Source organism: Amphiprion ocellaris, chromosome 14 (genome assembly GCF_022539595.1).
Source record: "Amphiprion ocellaris isolate individual 3 ecotype Okinawa chromosome 14, ASM2253959v1, whole genome shotgun sequence".
Classification (NCBI taxonomy): Eukaryota; Metazoa; Chordata; class Actinopteri; family Pomacentridae; genus Amphiprion; species Amphiprion ocellaris.
This window is the reverse complement of record NC_072779.1, coordinates 33,661,573-33,675,696: the sequence shown is the minus strand read 5'-3', so window position 1 is coordinate 33,675,696 and position 14,124 is coordinate 33,661,573. Positions and strand designations below refer to the sequence as shown.

General features: G+C 39.6%; 1 protein-coding gene across 1 annotated transcript in view; it reads right to left on the bottom strand.

Moving 5' to 3' along the window:
* LOC111584904 (polypeptide N-acetylgalactosaminyltransferase 10) overlaps positions 1-14,124 on the bottom strand; it is a 114,080-nt gene that overhangs the window by 30,749 nt on the left and 69,207 nt on the right. The window contains exon 5 of the mRNA XM_055016949.1: positions 1,156-1,341. Within this exon, the coding sequence (XP_054872924.1) occupies positions 1,156-1,341 (186 nt within the window). The remainder of the gene's footprint in view (positions 1-1,155; positions 1,342-14,124) is intronic.

The following is a 14,124-nucleotide window of genomic DNA, read 5'->3' as shown; positions in this document are numbered from 1 at the left end:
TGAGATGTAGTTTCGCTTGTTATTTTGTCACAGGCTCCATTAATAACGCTGCAGAGTGTCACGTCGGGCTGTAATGAACATGATGCCTGTTTGTGTTCCGCGCCGGCGGCTCGGCGTTCCTTATTCCCGGTCGGTGTGTAAACAGCTTGACAGTGAGGCAGCGTGGGTCATGAGGTGTGTTGTGAAACGGTTCCAAGTGGGACGACGCCACGCTGGGAAAACACGACCCAACACGGCGCTTTAATGGAAAAGAGGGTAATTGAGAAAGTGAGAGTGTGTTTGCAAGCGAGTCCATCAGCCGGAGGAGGAGGCACTCAGCCTCCCAGCGGGGGAGCCCAGTTTATGTGGGCATACATTACCGAGCTGGATGGTGGGAGGCTGTTTGGCAGCAACATAAACACTTTGGGCTCTGCGACCTTCAAAGTGAGACTCGAGGACATTTTTTTTCTTGTTTAAGGAAAAAAAGTAGATTTAAGTGCAACATTTTCAAATAAGGGTGGTGTTTGGAGCCAGAAAGTTCCTGATCAGTGAGGCTAATCAGAAAAAAAGGCTTCAGTTAGCGCAAAGATTGGACTTTGGAGCAATGGAAGAAGGTCATGTGGTCTGATGAGTCCAGATTTACCCTGTTCCAGAGTGATGGGGGCATCAGGGTAAGAAGAGAGGCAGATGAAGTGATGACCTCATCATGGCTAGTGCCTACCAGCCTGTGGGGTTTAGGGTTATGATCTGGGGTTGGTCAGGTTCAGCAATGTTATGTTCCCAAAGAATGAGGTCAGCTGATACCTGAATATACTGAATGACCAGGTCTTTACATCAGTGGAGTTTTTCTTCCCTGATGACATGGACATGTTCCAAGATGATGATGCCAGGATTCATGGGTTCACACTGAGAATGAATGGATCAGGGATGAGATGGATTAACCTCCACAGAGTCCAGACCTCAGCCTCACTGAGAATCTTTGGGATGTTCTGGAGGAGACTTTGTCCGACTCTCCCATCATCAATATAAGATCTCGGTAGAAAATGAATGCTGAAGCTTATCAAAACGATGCCACGGTGAATGTGTGTTGTTCTTAGAGTTAAAGGCGTTCCAATGAAATATTAGAGTGTGCGACTTTTTGTTGGACGGGCAGTGCAGTGTATATTTGTTCCTCACCCATCAGAGGAGGCAGCCAGTTGACGTTAGCTTCACAGTGGGAGTCCAGGAAGGTGATAACTTCTCCTTTAGCAGAAGCAGCTCCCAGCAGACGAGTCCTGATCAGACCTTCCCTCTTCTTGGTCCTCAGGATGCGAACCTTCGGCATCCGCATCATGTATTCCTCCAGCGCCACTTTCAGATGTTCTGCACAGAGAGGAAAAGAAGGAGATGCATTAAAACAGAGATCATTTTCACTGTTTTTAGTGCTGTTTGTTAAATGGTGTAAGTTTCTCTTCACTCCTGTTGTTTTCTCTCATCCTGACATATCTGCATTTGTCATTTTCTTCATTTTTTAGGGCAGCTTTAAACAACAGAAGAGGTTTATAATTATGGATAATAGAGTAAATAAACTATTAGTTCATGAAAAGAGGAAATTCTTCGTCTTCTGACATGATGGATTTCAACCATCCATCCTTTCACACTGGCCCACATTTTTTTTTTTGCTTTTTTTTTATTCCTTTATTGTCTCTTTTTCCCAGCCATCCCATCATACAAAAGTCGTGCTACTCATAACTCATCAGAGATCACCATGGTAACCTAGAAAATGGAAGGGAAGCTGCGAAAGAGTCCTATCTTAACACAAACCACATAGTTTTAGTGCTTAACCAAGCTTCGAACTTGCCTTTCTGAAAGCCTCAACCAAACCCCATCCTTTTGGCACCTAAACCAAAGAAAACAAGTAAAAATAAACCTTACGTCTCAGAATAATGGTTCTATGCAAGATGCAGCCTGACCTCTCTAAGCAAAGGCACAGTTTTATCGTTGTAGAGCTTATATTCACATTTCTGTGCATCCTTCATCCACAATAATGAAGCAGGAAGTCTGCCAAAGATGAATATGGGTCAGTATCTGTCATTTCAGATAAATTCATCGTCAGATTTTCTTCAGAGTTTACGTATTTGTTATTTGGGACCAAAAATTGAGTTCTGTGAAATATTTTTTGGCAGAATTTTGAGAAAGTCATTCCTTCAGACTTGCAAGTTTTTTTGTGTTTTCACCGTCAAAAAATGTATTATCTGAGAAGCCATTTAAAAGAGTTCAATTTCTCCAGAACTAAAACTCCCACAGCCATGAAATGTGGTGAGGATACTGACAGAATGGCTTCCAGCAGATCAGAATGATTGAATGGATTCAGCAGGGGATACATTTTAAACTACTGGCCCTTGAAAATGGGAAAAAAGTGGAAATTTTTCAATCAAGGGTGGCACTGTATCCTGAGAAAGTTCCTGTAAGTGTATATATATGGATGGATCCATATTTCTACTAAAATACAGTCTTTGGTCGAAGGCTGTATTTTTTTATTTATTTATTTTTTTAGCCTTCACCAACTTTAGATGCTCTAACATCAGTAGAATTTGGGTTCCTGCAAGTATGGCAAGGAAAGGTTCCATTTTGAGTCATAGAATCACAAAAACTGGTGTTCATTGGGGCCTACATGTTGGTTTTACATGTGCAAAGTCACAAGCTGCTTCCATGTTGTCTTCATGTTGACATTTAACAATATATGAAGCTCATTCTTGAAAAATATGAGCTAAGAATCTTTCCTGGCTCTTAGAAACTGGAGGCTTTTTCTATTCCCTTTTGGTATGAAAACTATTCCTTTAAAATTAAAATATGCTTTGACCAAAACTTGCAGTTTAACATATTTTTTTGAGAGACAAAGTTGAAATTCTCACTTTGTGTAAAAACACACTCCGAAGATTATCTGAAGCAAATATGAGCCTTCAGACAGTCAAATCAACGGGGTGCTTGTCAAAGTTTTCTCTCTTTTTGTGTCATATTGCAAACAGTATTTGATTCGCATATCTTTGACATTTAAAAAATAGCAGAACCTTTTCCTTTGACAGTTGTAGTCAGGGAGGAAAAATGGGACGCAGCTGCCAATTCAAGACACTTCATCAATACGTTGTAGCTTTTTATAATGTCCTCTTGTGTTGGCAGCATTTTCAGGTGTTACTGCGGTTAATAGAATCGCAGCACATGCAGGGTTTAGCGAGATTAGCAGCTTAGAAAATGGATGCACGCTCGCCTCAGAAGCAGTTTTATGAAGAAAAAGTTTTCTAAACGGCAGAAGTTGCACAGCTCTAACTGCCTCTTCATCACAAACCTCCCTCATAAAGACAAAGGAGAGGAAAACAAACAACAACATCTGCTCTCTGCTTCAATTTTCTGCCTGTGGGATTTTCACATTTCAGACGGAACATTAAACCACAGGAGCGATGAGTCAGGCCGACAAACTGTTGTTCTACGTATGCAGGACAAATGTCAGCAAATGAAGCGACGTTATCTCGCATCAGCAGCAACTCTGGGAATCAATTTGCCGAACAAGAGGAGACGATGTACAATTTCTGCTGCCAGGAGACGTTTGCATCAGAGTCAGTCAGACAAACTTGAGTTCCCTCGTTGGGATTTTCTCTGGAGTTGTTTTCTGTTGTCTCACTGCACAAAGAAACGCTTCTGTCAGAATTTATATTATGATATTATGTATAAATATTAGCTCACTTCAGACACATTTTGCACATCTTTTCTACAATTTTCAGGTTGCACTAAAATGAACCCCATGAACTCCGCTAGAATTTACTTGTTCCAAAACAGTTCTGCAAAGTTCTACTAATATTTACAGCAGGAAGGTTCCTTTTAGTTCCCAGAATGTTCTCCTTAAAGGTTAGATATCTAAAGATGTTTTTATAATGTTTAGTGATGACATTGTTAGACCATTTTGTACTGATGTTCTCGAGACTCCATGTTGCACTGAAAACGTTGTTCCACTGTTATTTTTTAACACTGTGGAACATTGTTGGGGATGTTCTATAGGTTATATTATGTGTTTCCTCAAGAACATCCAGAAAACATCCTCAAAATATTGCAGACAAAATGTTCCCCTTTGTTAATATGTTGCAACACAGGAATGTCTTTTAAAGAACGTTCTGTCATCTGAGGTCTCGATAACATCCTAAAACTTTGTGAATGTTGCATTAGGAACATTATTCCTTTGTAATCATTGTGAAAAAGTCTTATGGTACAACATTCTATAAAGTGTTCCCTAAACAAAAAGGTAAAATGTTCCACATTTAGTACATCACATTACAGGAACACTGTAAAATATTCTGTATAAAAAACTTTCTGTCATCTTGATAACATCTGGAAAACATTTTTTGAATGTTGGTTTGAGAATGTTCTTCCTTTGTTTTTATGGAACTTTAGGAGAATGTTTAACAGAAGAACATCCTGTATTATGTTCCTCCACCAACATCCCATATCATCTTCAGAACATTGCACCCAGAATGTTCCACCTTAGTTAATATGCCACATTACAGGAATGTTTAATAAAGAATGTTCTGACATTTTGAGAACATTATTTTTTGAATGCTGTTTTGGGAACATCCTTGCTTTGCTATTATTGTGGAAACGTCTTACAGAAGAACGTTCTATAATGTGTTCCCTCAACAAGATCCTGTAAACACCCTCAGAACATTGCAGGCAGAAGGTTCCACCTTCAGTCATATATTGCAGCACAGGAATTTTTTTTCAAAAAATTATTGGCCCGGGTGCCCAGACAGCTCAACTGGTAGAGTAAGCGACCCATAAACACAGCGGCCTGAGTTCGATTCCAGCTCACGGCCCTCTTCTCCCTGCTTTCCTGTCAGCCTCTCGACTGTGCCTATCAAAAAAGACCGAAGGAAAATAACTTAAAAAAAAAAAATGATTACAACTTGTAGGTATTATTATCCAGTGTTGTTGGAACGTTTCCATGGAAAAACAAACCAAGGTTCCCCCAAAACAACTTGACAGCAGATTTAACTTGGCGACGGACAACTTGCAACACAAGAAAGATGTCCATGGAGACAGACTGTCGAATAAAGAACAAGAACAGCATTTAAAGAACAAGAACGCAGTACTCCACCAAGGCAGCTCAGTCGTCGTATCATTTCCAACAGATCAGTCCACAGTGGTGGATTTGTAGTGGGAGCACAATCATGCACGTAGTGTTCACTTGTTGTCATGGTTACAGTGACGACGTGCCGCTATCTCACAATGATACAGAAATCTTTAACAAATCCGTGGATCCAGACTATAAGCTGCATCACTGCCAAAATCTAATCACTTGGTCCTTGTGTCATTTCAGACCTTCCCTGAAAATTTCATCCAAATCCGTTAGTCTGTTTATGAGTAATGTTGCTGACAGACAGACAGACAGACAGACGGACAAACATACGCCGATCGTCGCATAACTCTTCTGTGTTCCTTGGCAGAGTTACAAAAATTAAAATAGGGGATGGGGATCTGCCAACAACAATAAAGAGGACAATACAACAGGAATGGTGATTATTTCTGGGTCTTGTATACAATTAAAATGTCCTTATAAGCATTAAAAATGATCTCAAACATATAAGAGAAATTCTCCTCTTCTGCACGATTTTTAGTGTTTCTTAAAAACCTGATATCAGGAATAATAAACAGAGTCTTTGGTGTTAACTTAGTTAATCATGAGGAAAAGAAAGTTGAAATCAATCCGTAAACTTTCAAGCTGCTCAGTCGTGCTTCTAATATTCAGAGGTCGATTCAGTAAGCATTTTGGTTTCATTTGTTTGTCCCATAAGACTTTAACCTTTTTAGTATAATTTTAATTTCAATATCTGCTCTACTAAACTATTTGAGTACTTAATACTACAATTTAAAGATTACATTTTGCAGGGTTGCACCAGAAATCAAAGATCAGTTTGCAAGACCTGGTGTATCTGATAAGAACATCCTTTATTTCTTACTGCAACTTGGCTCTGAATTGGATTAAATGGGGAGAATACATTGTGGATTGGTGTAAAAACAATAACACCAAATGGACATAGAATGGTACAAACATGCCTGCATGCTGACATTTGCTCAGACTTGCAAAAATTATCAGCTCTTGCTAAGCTATTTATCACACTGAATCTTTAATCCTGAATAATTACTGCAGACCAAAGCTCTATTTTATAATATTATATAGTGCCTATATGCTTGACTGATCAACGTTTCACTAGAATGAGCAGTGACAGAAGGACAGAATATCTAAAAATTTTTGTGTGTCGCCTGAAATTAAAGTGCCATTATTCACAGAAATAGTTTGGACATTTGACAGCTTCTTACAGCCACAGCAGCGGCAGTCGACAGCAGACTAAGAGAAGCTGAAATGTTGACCTTTAAGCTCCATCCTTTACAAACTTTATTTACTTTCATGCTGGCTGCAGATGGAACCGAGCCGACTTTGACGGAGCCGAAGAGAAACTGCTGTGAAAAGCTGACTTTTAAATACATGCCGACTGCCTGCAGCAGGTGGAGAAATAAGTGTTAATTGGTTTTATTTATTTTTTTGATATTGTGAGGGAGAAAGTGCAGAAAGAAGCTCAGCCACGGAGAAAAAGCGATGAAAGGGAGAAGCTGAATGAATTAATATTCTCTCCATATCCATCATCCTTCCAGCCGTCCTCACTCCTCTTGGTTGTTTTTCTTCTTTCTATCTCGAACCAGCAAGAATAAAACTACATTTTTTTGTCACGACGACACATAAAACACCTTTCGGAACAGCGGAGGATCATATTCGCAAGTACACCTGGGAAAATGTGACATGAATCATTCATTCTGACCTCAATATTTCTCTCTGTTATCACTGCTGCTCATGAGTGCCAATATTTAAGTCTTCCTGTTGCCATTTCAGGAGCTTTTGTCTCTTTTCTGTTCCGTGGTTTGGCTCTATCAGACTTTACATTTTGAGGTGTTTGATCAGACGTGTAGCTTTGGTTTGAACATTTTCTTTAGTTTTACACCAATTTTTTTGCATCCCTTTGCAGTTCATAGTTCCACTGAGGACACTGCATTACCATCATGCCTTCAGAAGACACTTTTGCATTGGTTTTAAACTTTGGAATAAAGTCCTGAAATGATTTGACTCTTTGTAACCAAGAAATGTCAAAACATATTTGGCTTGACACTTATCTGGTGTTGATATTAATGTTTTCAGCCATTAACACAGGTCAAAAGAGTGCTTACTTTGATATATGTGTGCTGGTTGGAGGTCATTAACCACCATAGAAGTCTTTGTCATGGTGCCCGATGCTAGCTAAACCCTGAACTGACTGAAGTCCGAGTTTTGGGCGACACCTTTGCCCTTTTTTTCCCCCATCGGTTTTAGTTTTAGTATTTTTTGAATGATTACTAGCTTGACTATAAAGCATCGGTAGCTGCTAGCAAACACTTCTAGCATTATAACCAGCAGATAAGTCCACATCTGACCTCGGAGGTTGGGATCAGGGCAATTTAAGTCCTTTGTTTACCTCTGCTGTCACAGAGGTGTTGCAAAGGGAGAGCACAGTTTGTGGCAGGACTTTCGGGAGGATAATCTTTGGTAGTTTTCTAACTCAATAATCAATAGCGTTATCAATCAATTAATGGAGAAACACAAAGTGACAAATACGGCCTTGTTACTGATGTTCACTGGGATAGAGGAACACTGTCCAAGTCAATAAAACTAGTCTAAAGCATATAGACTCTGATTGGAGGTCATTAAGCATCATAGAAATCTTTGTCATGGTGCCCATTGCTAGCTAAGCTCTTGCAACACTTAATTGACTGTAGTCCAAGTGACACCTCTTCTGGTCGCTGCAGTAATAAACAGTAAGATACATGTACATTTTATGAACTGCATGTAGACAATACAGTTTTTTTCCCCAATACATTTACCCTCTAATGCTACATTTACCCTCCAATGCTACATTTACCCTCTAGTACTGCATTTACCCTCTAATACTACATTTACCCTCCAACATTACATTTACCCTCTACTGCTAAATTTACGCTCTAACACTACATTCACCCTCTAATACTACATTTAACCCCTAATACGACATTTATCCTCTAACACTACATTTACCCTCTAATGCTACATTTAACCCCTAATACGACATTTACCCTCTAACACTACATTTACCCTCTAACTCTACATTTACCCTCTGACACTACATTTACCCTCTAGCACTACATTTACCCTCTAACTCTACATTTACCCTCTGACACTGCATTTACCCTCTAATATTACATTTACCTTCTAATACTACATTTATCCTCTAACACTACATTTACCCTCTAATGCTACATTCACCCTCTAACACTACATTTACCCTCTAACACTACATTTACCCTCTACTGCTAAATTTACCCTCTAATACTACATTTATCCTCTAACACTACATTTACCCTCTAACACTACATTTACCCTCTAACACTACATTTACCCTCTAACATAGCTTCATAACAAGGCTTGACACCACCTACCTAACATTAAAGAACATCTTGGATGCAGAAAGGCAGTTATTTTTTCACCAAGTGTTTTTCAAAAAATTCTCAACCTCACCCAGAAACAAGTAGCATGACTCCCATTTTGGGATACTATAAAGCCTTATGTTACCTTCCACAAAAACTCAAATGTTTGAAGCAATCAAGGAAAGAATGCATCCATCATCATAGCACAGATGGTCGTCTGACTTCTGTTTCCTGAACTTAAATCCCACCTGCATGGTTGCCATTTCTAGAGTGATGGCAAAGTCATGCGTGTTGTTAAAGAGAATCTGGAAGTTCAAGATGTGGACTTCTTCCATAAAGGAATGGCAAGTCTTAAGCACCGAAACAAGTGCATTGTAAATGTAGAAAACTATGTTGAAAAATAATGCAGGAACAATCTTTGTCTTGTGATGTTTTCTGGTGAGACCGAGAACCTTTTGAAGTGTAGTTAAGTTTAATTATTTATCAACTCCACCTGGTGGAACAACCTGGTTCTGCAACAATTTACCAAAATGTGAATTAGCTCGGAAAATGGTGTCAGATTGGGCACATACTCAATATTAAATGACTGATTAGATATGGAGGGAAAACTTTGACATACAGAAACAGCTGACTGCACAGATGATCATTGATTATTTACTTTCTTCAGTGACTTTGAAATCTTTCAGGGAAAAGGGAAACTTCTTTACACAAGAAAGCTTGCTGTAGCCAGATGAATTTATGTGTACTCTTGTTCTCTCGGCTTATGAATAATTCATAAACTAGGTCAATATGTGAACATATAGAGTGTGTAACTGCAATATTTCTGTCTGATGTTAGACTCACTGAAGCTACAAAACCCTGCTTTAATAAGTGCCATGTGCCAGGATGCAGGTTTACACTAAAACACAGCCTCAATCTATCTTTCAGTTCTGCAACTAAGCGCCGCTCGCCTTGGTCTAATCCCTTCAATCGTAGTGTTTGTGATGCTGTTGAAAGCCATCAGAAATCTTTTACTGTCTGCCTTTATATCAGTCCATCAAAAGCTAATCCCACATCAAATCCTCCCATCCTTTCCCTGAATTATTTCTGTCTTTGTATCTCCTTCCCAGATTCCTTCGGAGTCCGGTGAAGGTCAGCTGTCTTCATCTTCTGGTGGCTGTGTTTATTGCGATGTGACCTACACACTGTAAACCGTGACATTGCAAGAAGGGCGTCGGGGCTCCACGAGGTCGGTATCGAAACAAAACCGTCTTTCCTGTGTGCTCCGGCAATAAATCAAGCCATTAAAAACTGACCATTACAAGGCCGACTCGGGCTCTTTATGAACGCTCACCCCGCGCAAAATGGAACTTACATCATCCCACTAATGACAGGAAGCACGGCGGCATAAATCAGCCAGCGTTCGCCCCGGCATGTGACAAGAGCTCATACGGGGAAAGGAGGTGAGGGAGAGAGATCAGAGCATTTAATTATGATTGGTTAATTTTCCCCTGAATAAATTGGAATACAGCTCATACTGTTTACCGAAAGCAAGGAGGCAATTAATCACCCTAATGAGAGCAAGCTGATGTCGGCAAACACATTAGTCTTTATTAGAATGTGAAGTGGAGGAGACTGGAGGGCCGAGTCCATGTCAGGGTCAGGAAGGAGATGCTCGTCACACACCGAGGCGCTGTTTATTCGGAGTCGACTCCACCTGAACTCCAACGATATATAATCCATCCATTTCAGTTTGTGTACCTTCCTGCTGTCCACTCATATCTCCACTTCCTGGAGCTGTCCGATCATCTTTTATTTCTTGCTGTGCAGCCGATAGACTCATCATTATGCATTTAAAATGTCACCGGTGAAGTACATGAGTTTGGAGCTTACGTTTCGTGCTGAATTGAAACCTCACTGACTGAGGAGAGCGTTGAAAGGTGTTTTACTGCATCACAAGAGCACTAAATACCCTTGTTGATATATCAGTTGTGTTGTTAAATCTGTTTTATAAAAGAGACAATATCATCCAGTAAATTTTACTTTTCGAAAAAATACATTCCTGTGCAACCATGCTGCATTGTCATTTACATCTTAAAAGGAAGCCAGAAAACTAAAACTACAACATAGTAGAAAAGGCTTCCAGTTTGAAAGATGCGCAAAGTCTGCCTCCGGTGTTGGACAACTATTCTTGGACTTAAGTTTTCTTTTTTCTTGCTGTCATCAAAACTACTTGGCTAGGCTGAGATAAAACACCATAATTTGGGTTAAAATATAACCCTTATACAACCTATTAGAAGGTTTTCCTCCATTTTCTGGGTTACCGTGGTGATAAGTCCCGCCCCATCTAATATATGATTGGTTGGCTGAGAAGAAGTGACAGAAAAACAGTGAAATAAATGGCAAATGCAGCTTGAGTTGAAGATTATTTTCAATACAAGTCTTAAATTGCATTCTAGTAATTTGAGAGCGTAACATTTTGCGGACAGGATGTTTACATACACGTCATTGAGTGTTTTCTGAACTACAGTTAAGGTTTGGGTGAGTTAAGTCAGAGAAACAACCCTACTAAGCTCCATGCTATCCGAACATTAACTAGTGTTGTTAAATGGTTCAGAATGACTGCGAATGACAACATGTGACATGAAAAAGATCGATGCCTTCAACATTTGGATATTTTGGCCTGAGAACACCTCAAATAAACAACTGTACAAGATGTCCAAGTACAATATTACAATGCTGGGCATGTCCTCAAAGTGGCCCAAGACTGGACACCAGAGGTTGCACCACAATGGACCCTTTACTGCAAAAACTAACCAAATGGGGCACCAAACAACCTTAGAGCAAGAAAACTTACAGCACAAGATGGGGTCAGTGTATGTTAATCATCAAAGCTTTACGTTGCATCAGGAAGTCGTTCAACTGTTGGTTGAAAATCCCAGTTTTAGGAGTCAACGTTGGACACTTTAGAATGAAGCTCAAAAATAAAAGTTTAAATCCTCAACAGGACTCTTCACAAGTAAGAACGCAGTTTAAAAAATGTCACACTTGACATTTATCCTGTACTGATTTCACTATTTATAACCAGAAACACATAATGTGGGTCTTAGAGATCTACAAATGCAATTCCTGGTTTGATTTTATGTGTGTGCTGGTTGGAGGTCATTAACAACCACATTAGTCTCTGTCATGGTATCCGTTTACTAGCTAATTCCCCACAATGCTCTCTGCTTGCCAGCATGAACTTCCTGTAGTCTAAGTGACGTCTCCTCTGGTCATTAGAGTATTAAACAGGAAGAGGCTCCATCTGGTGGAACAACCAGGTACTACAGCTGATCTACTATACTGAAATTGTACTTTTTCAGGAAAATGGTATCAGATTGAGGCTTAATATCTGCAGATACTGAATGTTAAATGACTCAGATCGGATCAGGTTCATAAAAGTTTTGACATCCCTAAATGAAACAGTTAATTTTCCACTGTTTTGTCCACACATGTGATTCCTTATCATTGTTGGTTGCCCTTATTAGCTTTTTTCCAGGCTTCTGATTGGCCAGCATGGCTTTAGGGTTAGGGTTATATCACTTCCGGTTGTTTATGCATGTATGAATGAATGTATGCATTATACAGTACGAAGCTCCACCTGGTGGCACAACCAAATAATACAGCTATAATACAATCCTAAAGTGAGTATTGTGTACACAATTTGCATCAGATTGGGACTCAGTATTGACACTAGATATTTAACGACTCAAATGGGATCAGGAGCAAAATTTTTAAAAAGCTTGTATTTGATGACATGCCTACTTAAAAACATTACTGCACTGGTTTTTTCATCATGCAGGCAGTGTTGTACATCATACTTTTCTTCTTCATTATTGCTTTTCAGCTCAACATTTTTCTCAGTTGTCCCAAAATAATATAACTTGCCATTGTCAAAATAGTTTCATTGTGTTTAATGAAGGTTATAGGTGCTTGGATTGCAGGTAAATGGATGGAGATAGACATGAAACCCAAAATGATGTTCATAAATCCATACATATTTGAGGAGGCAAAGCTATAGTGTTAAATCTAAGCCACTTTAAGGCATGAAGGGATTATTTTCATGGTAAAAATACTCCTATAGGTAATTCTTATAGGGCTTCAATCAATGCTAAGGAATTAACTTTACAAGCTGCAATTTTCCATGTCTGAGGTAGTAAGAACATTCAGCCTGAGATAAACTCAACTCACACACAATCCTACATGTTCACTCCACAGATAAAACCAACAGCATCCTCCCATTTAATTTTTTCAATTAGCGTTTGGACACAGTGGAACCAACGTGGCAGACCGAGCCTCGTTTCCAGGGCGGTGGATTAATCCCTCGACGCTCTGGCAAACCACCAAAGAGTTGGAGCTGCTTGTTTATTCCCCCAGCAGAAAATATCCCAATGCCCTCTGAACTCCATCGCATTCTGTCGATTTGCTTCCTGCGCTGGCTTGAATTTTTTGCCACCATCATTAAATAAACGATTCCTGAGGGAGCGGCGGTGAGGTCAGTGTTCACTGTTCTGTTAGGGATGTAGTTCAAACCGAGGCAGACGGCAAATAAATGGTGGGGAGCTTTAAAACGGGGCTAGAAAACACTTTAATCTGCTTTAGAAACAATACCCTGAGGCTTTTAAACTCCTTCGTTTAGGGTGGAAACCTGCTCCCAACACACAGAGAGAGAAATTCACCCTTTTCTGAGTATCAGAGGTTTGATAAATTAAAAGATTTCGCTGGAGTCAGCACTGGTCGGGCCAACTGGGCTGCTCGTCCTCTAACAGGAAAAAGGAAAAGCTAATCTCATAACACCAGCGCTGGCCGCTCTCCACCGGATAACGGATTGATTTTCGGATTTTGCTTGTTTGTGAGGTTCTAAATGTATTGGTGGCGCCTTATTTTGCAGGATGTCCAGCATCTTCACACCTCAGTTAGAGCAATGAGGTCGACCACAGAGGTGCTTTTTGAGCAAAAATAAAGACGGTGGAACCTTCTCAGTAGCACCTTAACTCTAAATGTAAGAACAGCTCAGACTTTAGGAAAGTTCAAGCTTGCTTTTTAAAAAAAAATTCCACACCTTTTGCGCATCATATCTGTGCATTTTTTAGACTTTTCGTTTGTCATTTTTGGTTGCAGTAAGACGGACCCCACAAAGCCAGCAGGAATTTTTTTCTTTCAATAATGTTCTTCAAAGTTCTACGAATGTTTTCAGCGGGAAGTTTTCTTTCAGCTCCAACAATGTTCTCCTTAAAGGCAGGAAGTTGTTCTAAAAATGTTTTGCGATCACATCGTTATTCCCCAACATTCTCAAAACTAATTGTTCTTCCTTTATTATCATGCAACACTGTGGAACATTGTAGGAACATCTTATAGATTCTATCTCACAACATTTCAGGCTGTTATGTGATATGCTAACAAAAAGCATTCTTTCAGCTGAGGTCTACAGAACATCTTGAAAATGTTTTGAGAATGTTGCATTCAGAACATCCCTCCTTTGTTATCGTGGAAGATTGAAGAATGTTCTATAATGTGTTCCTTTAACAACGCTGAAGCTGGACTGTTCCACCTTTGTTAATATGACAGTTCAGGAACTCACACAGAATCTTTCATAGTGTTCTTGTAATG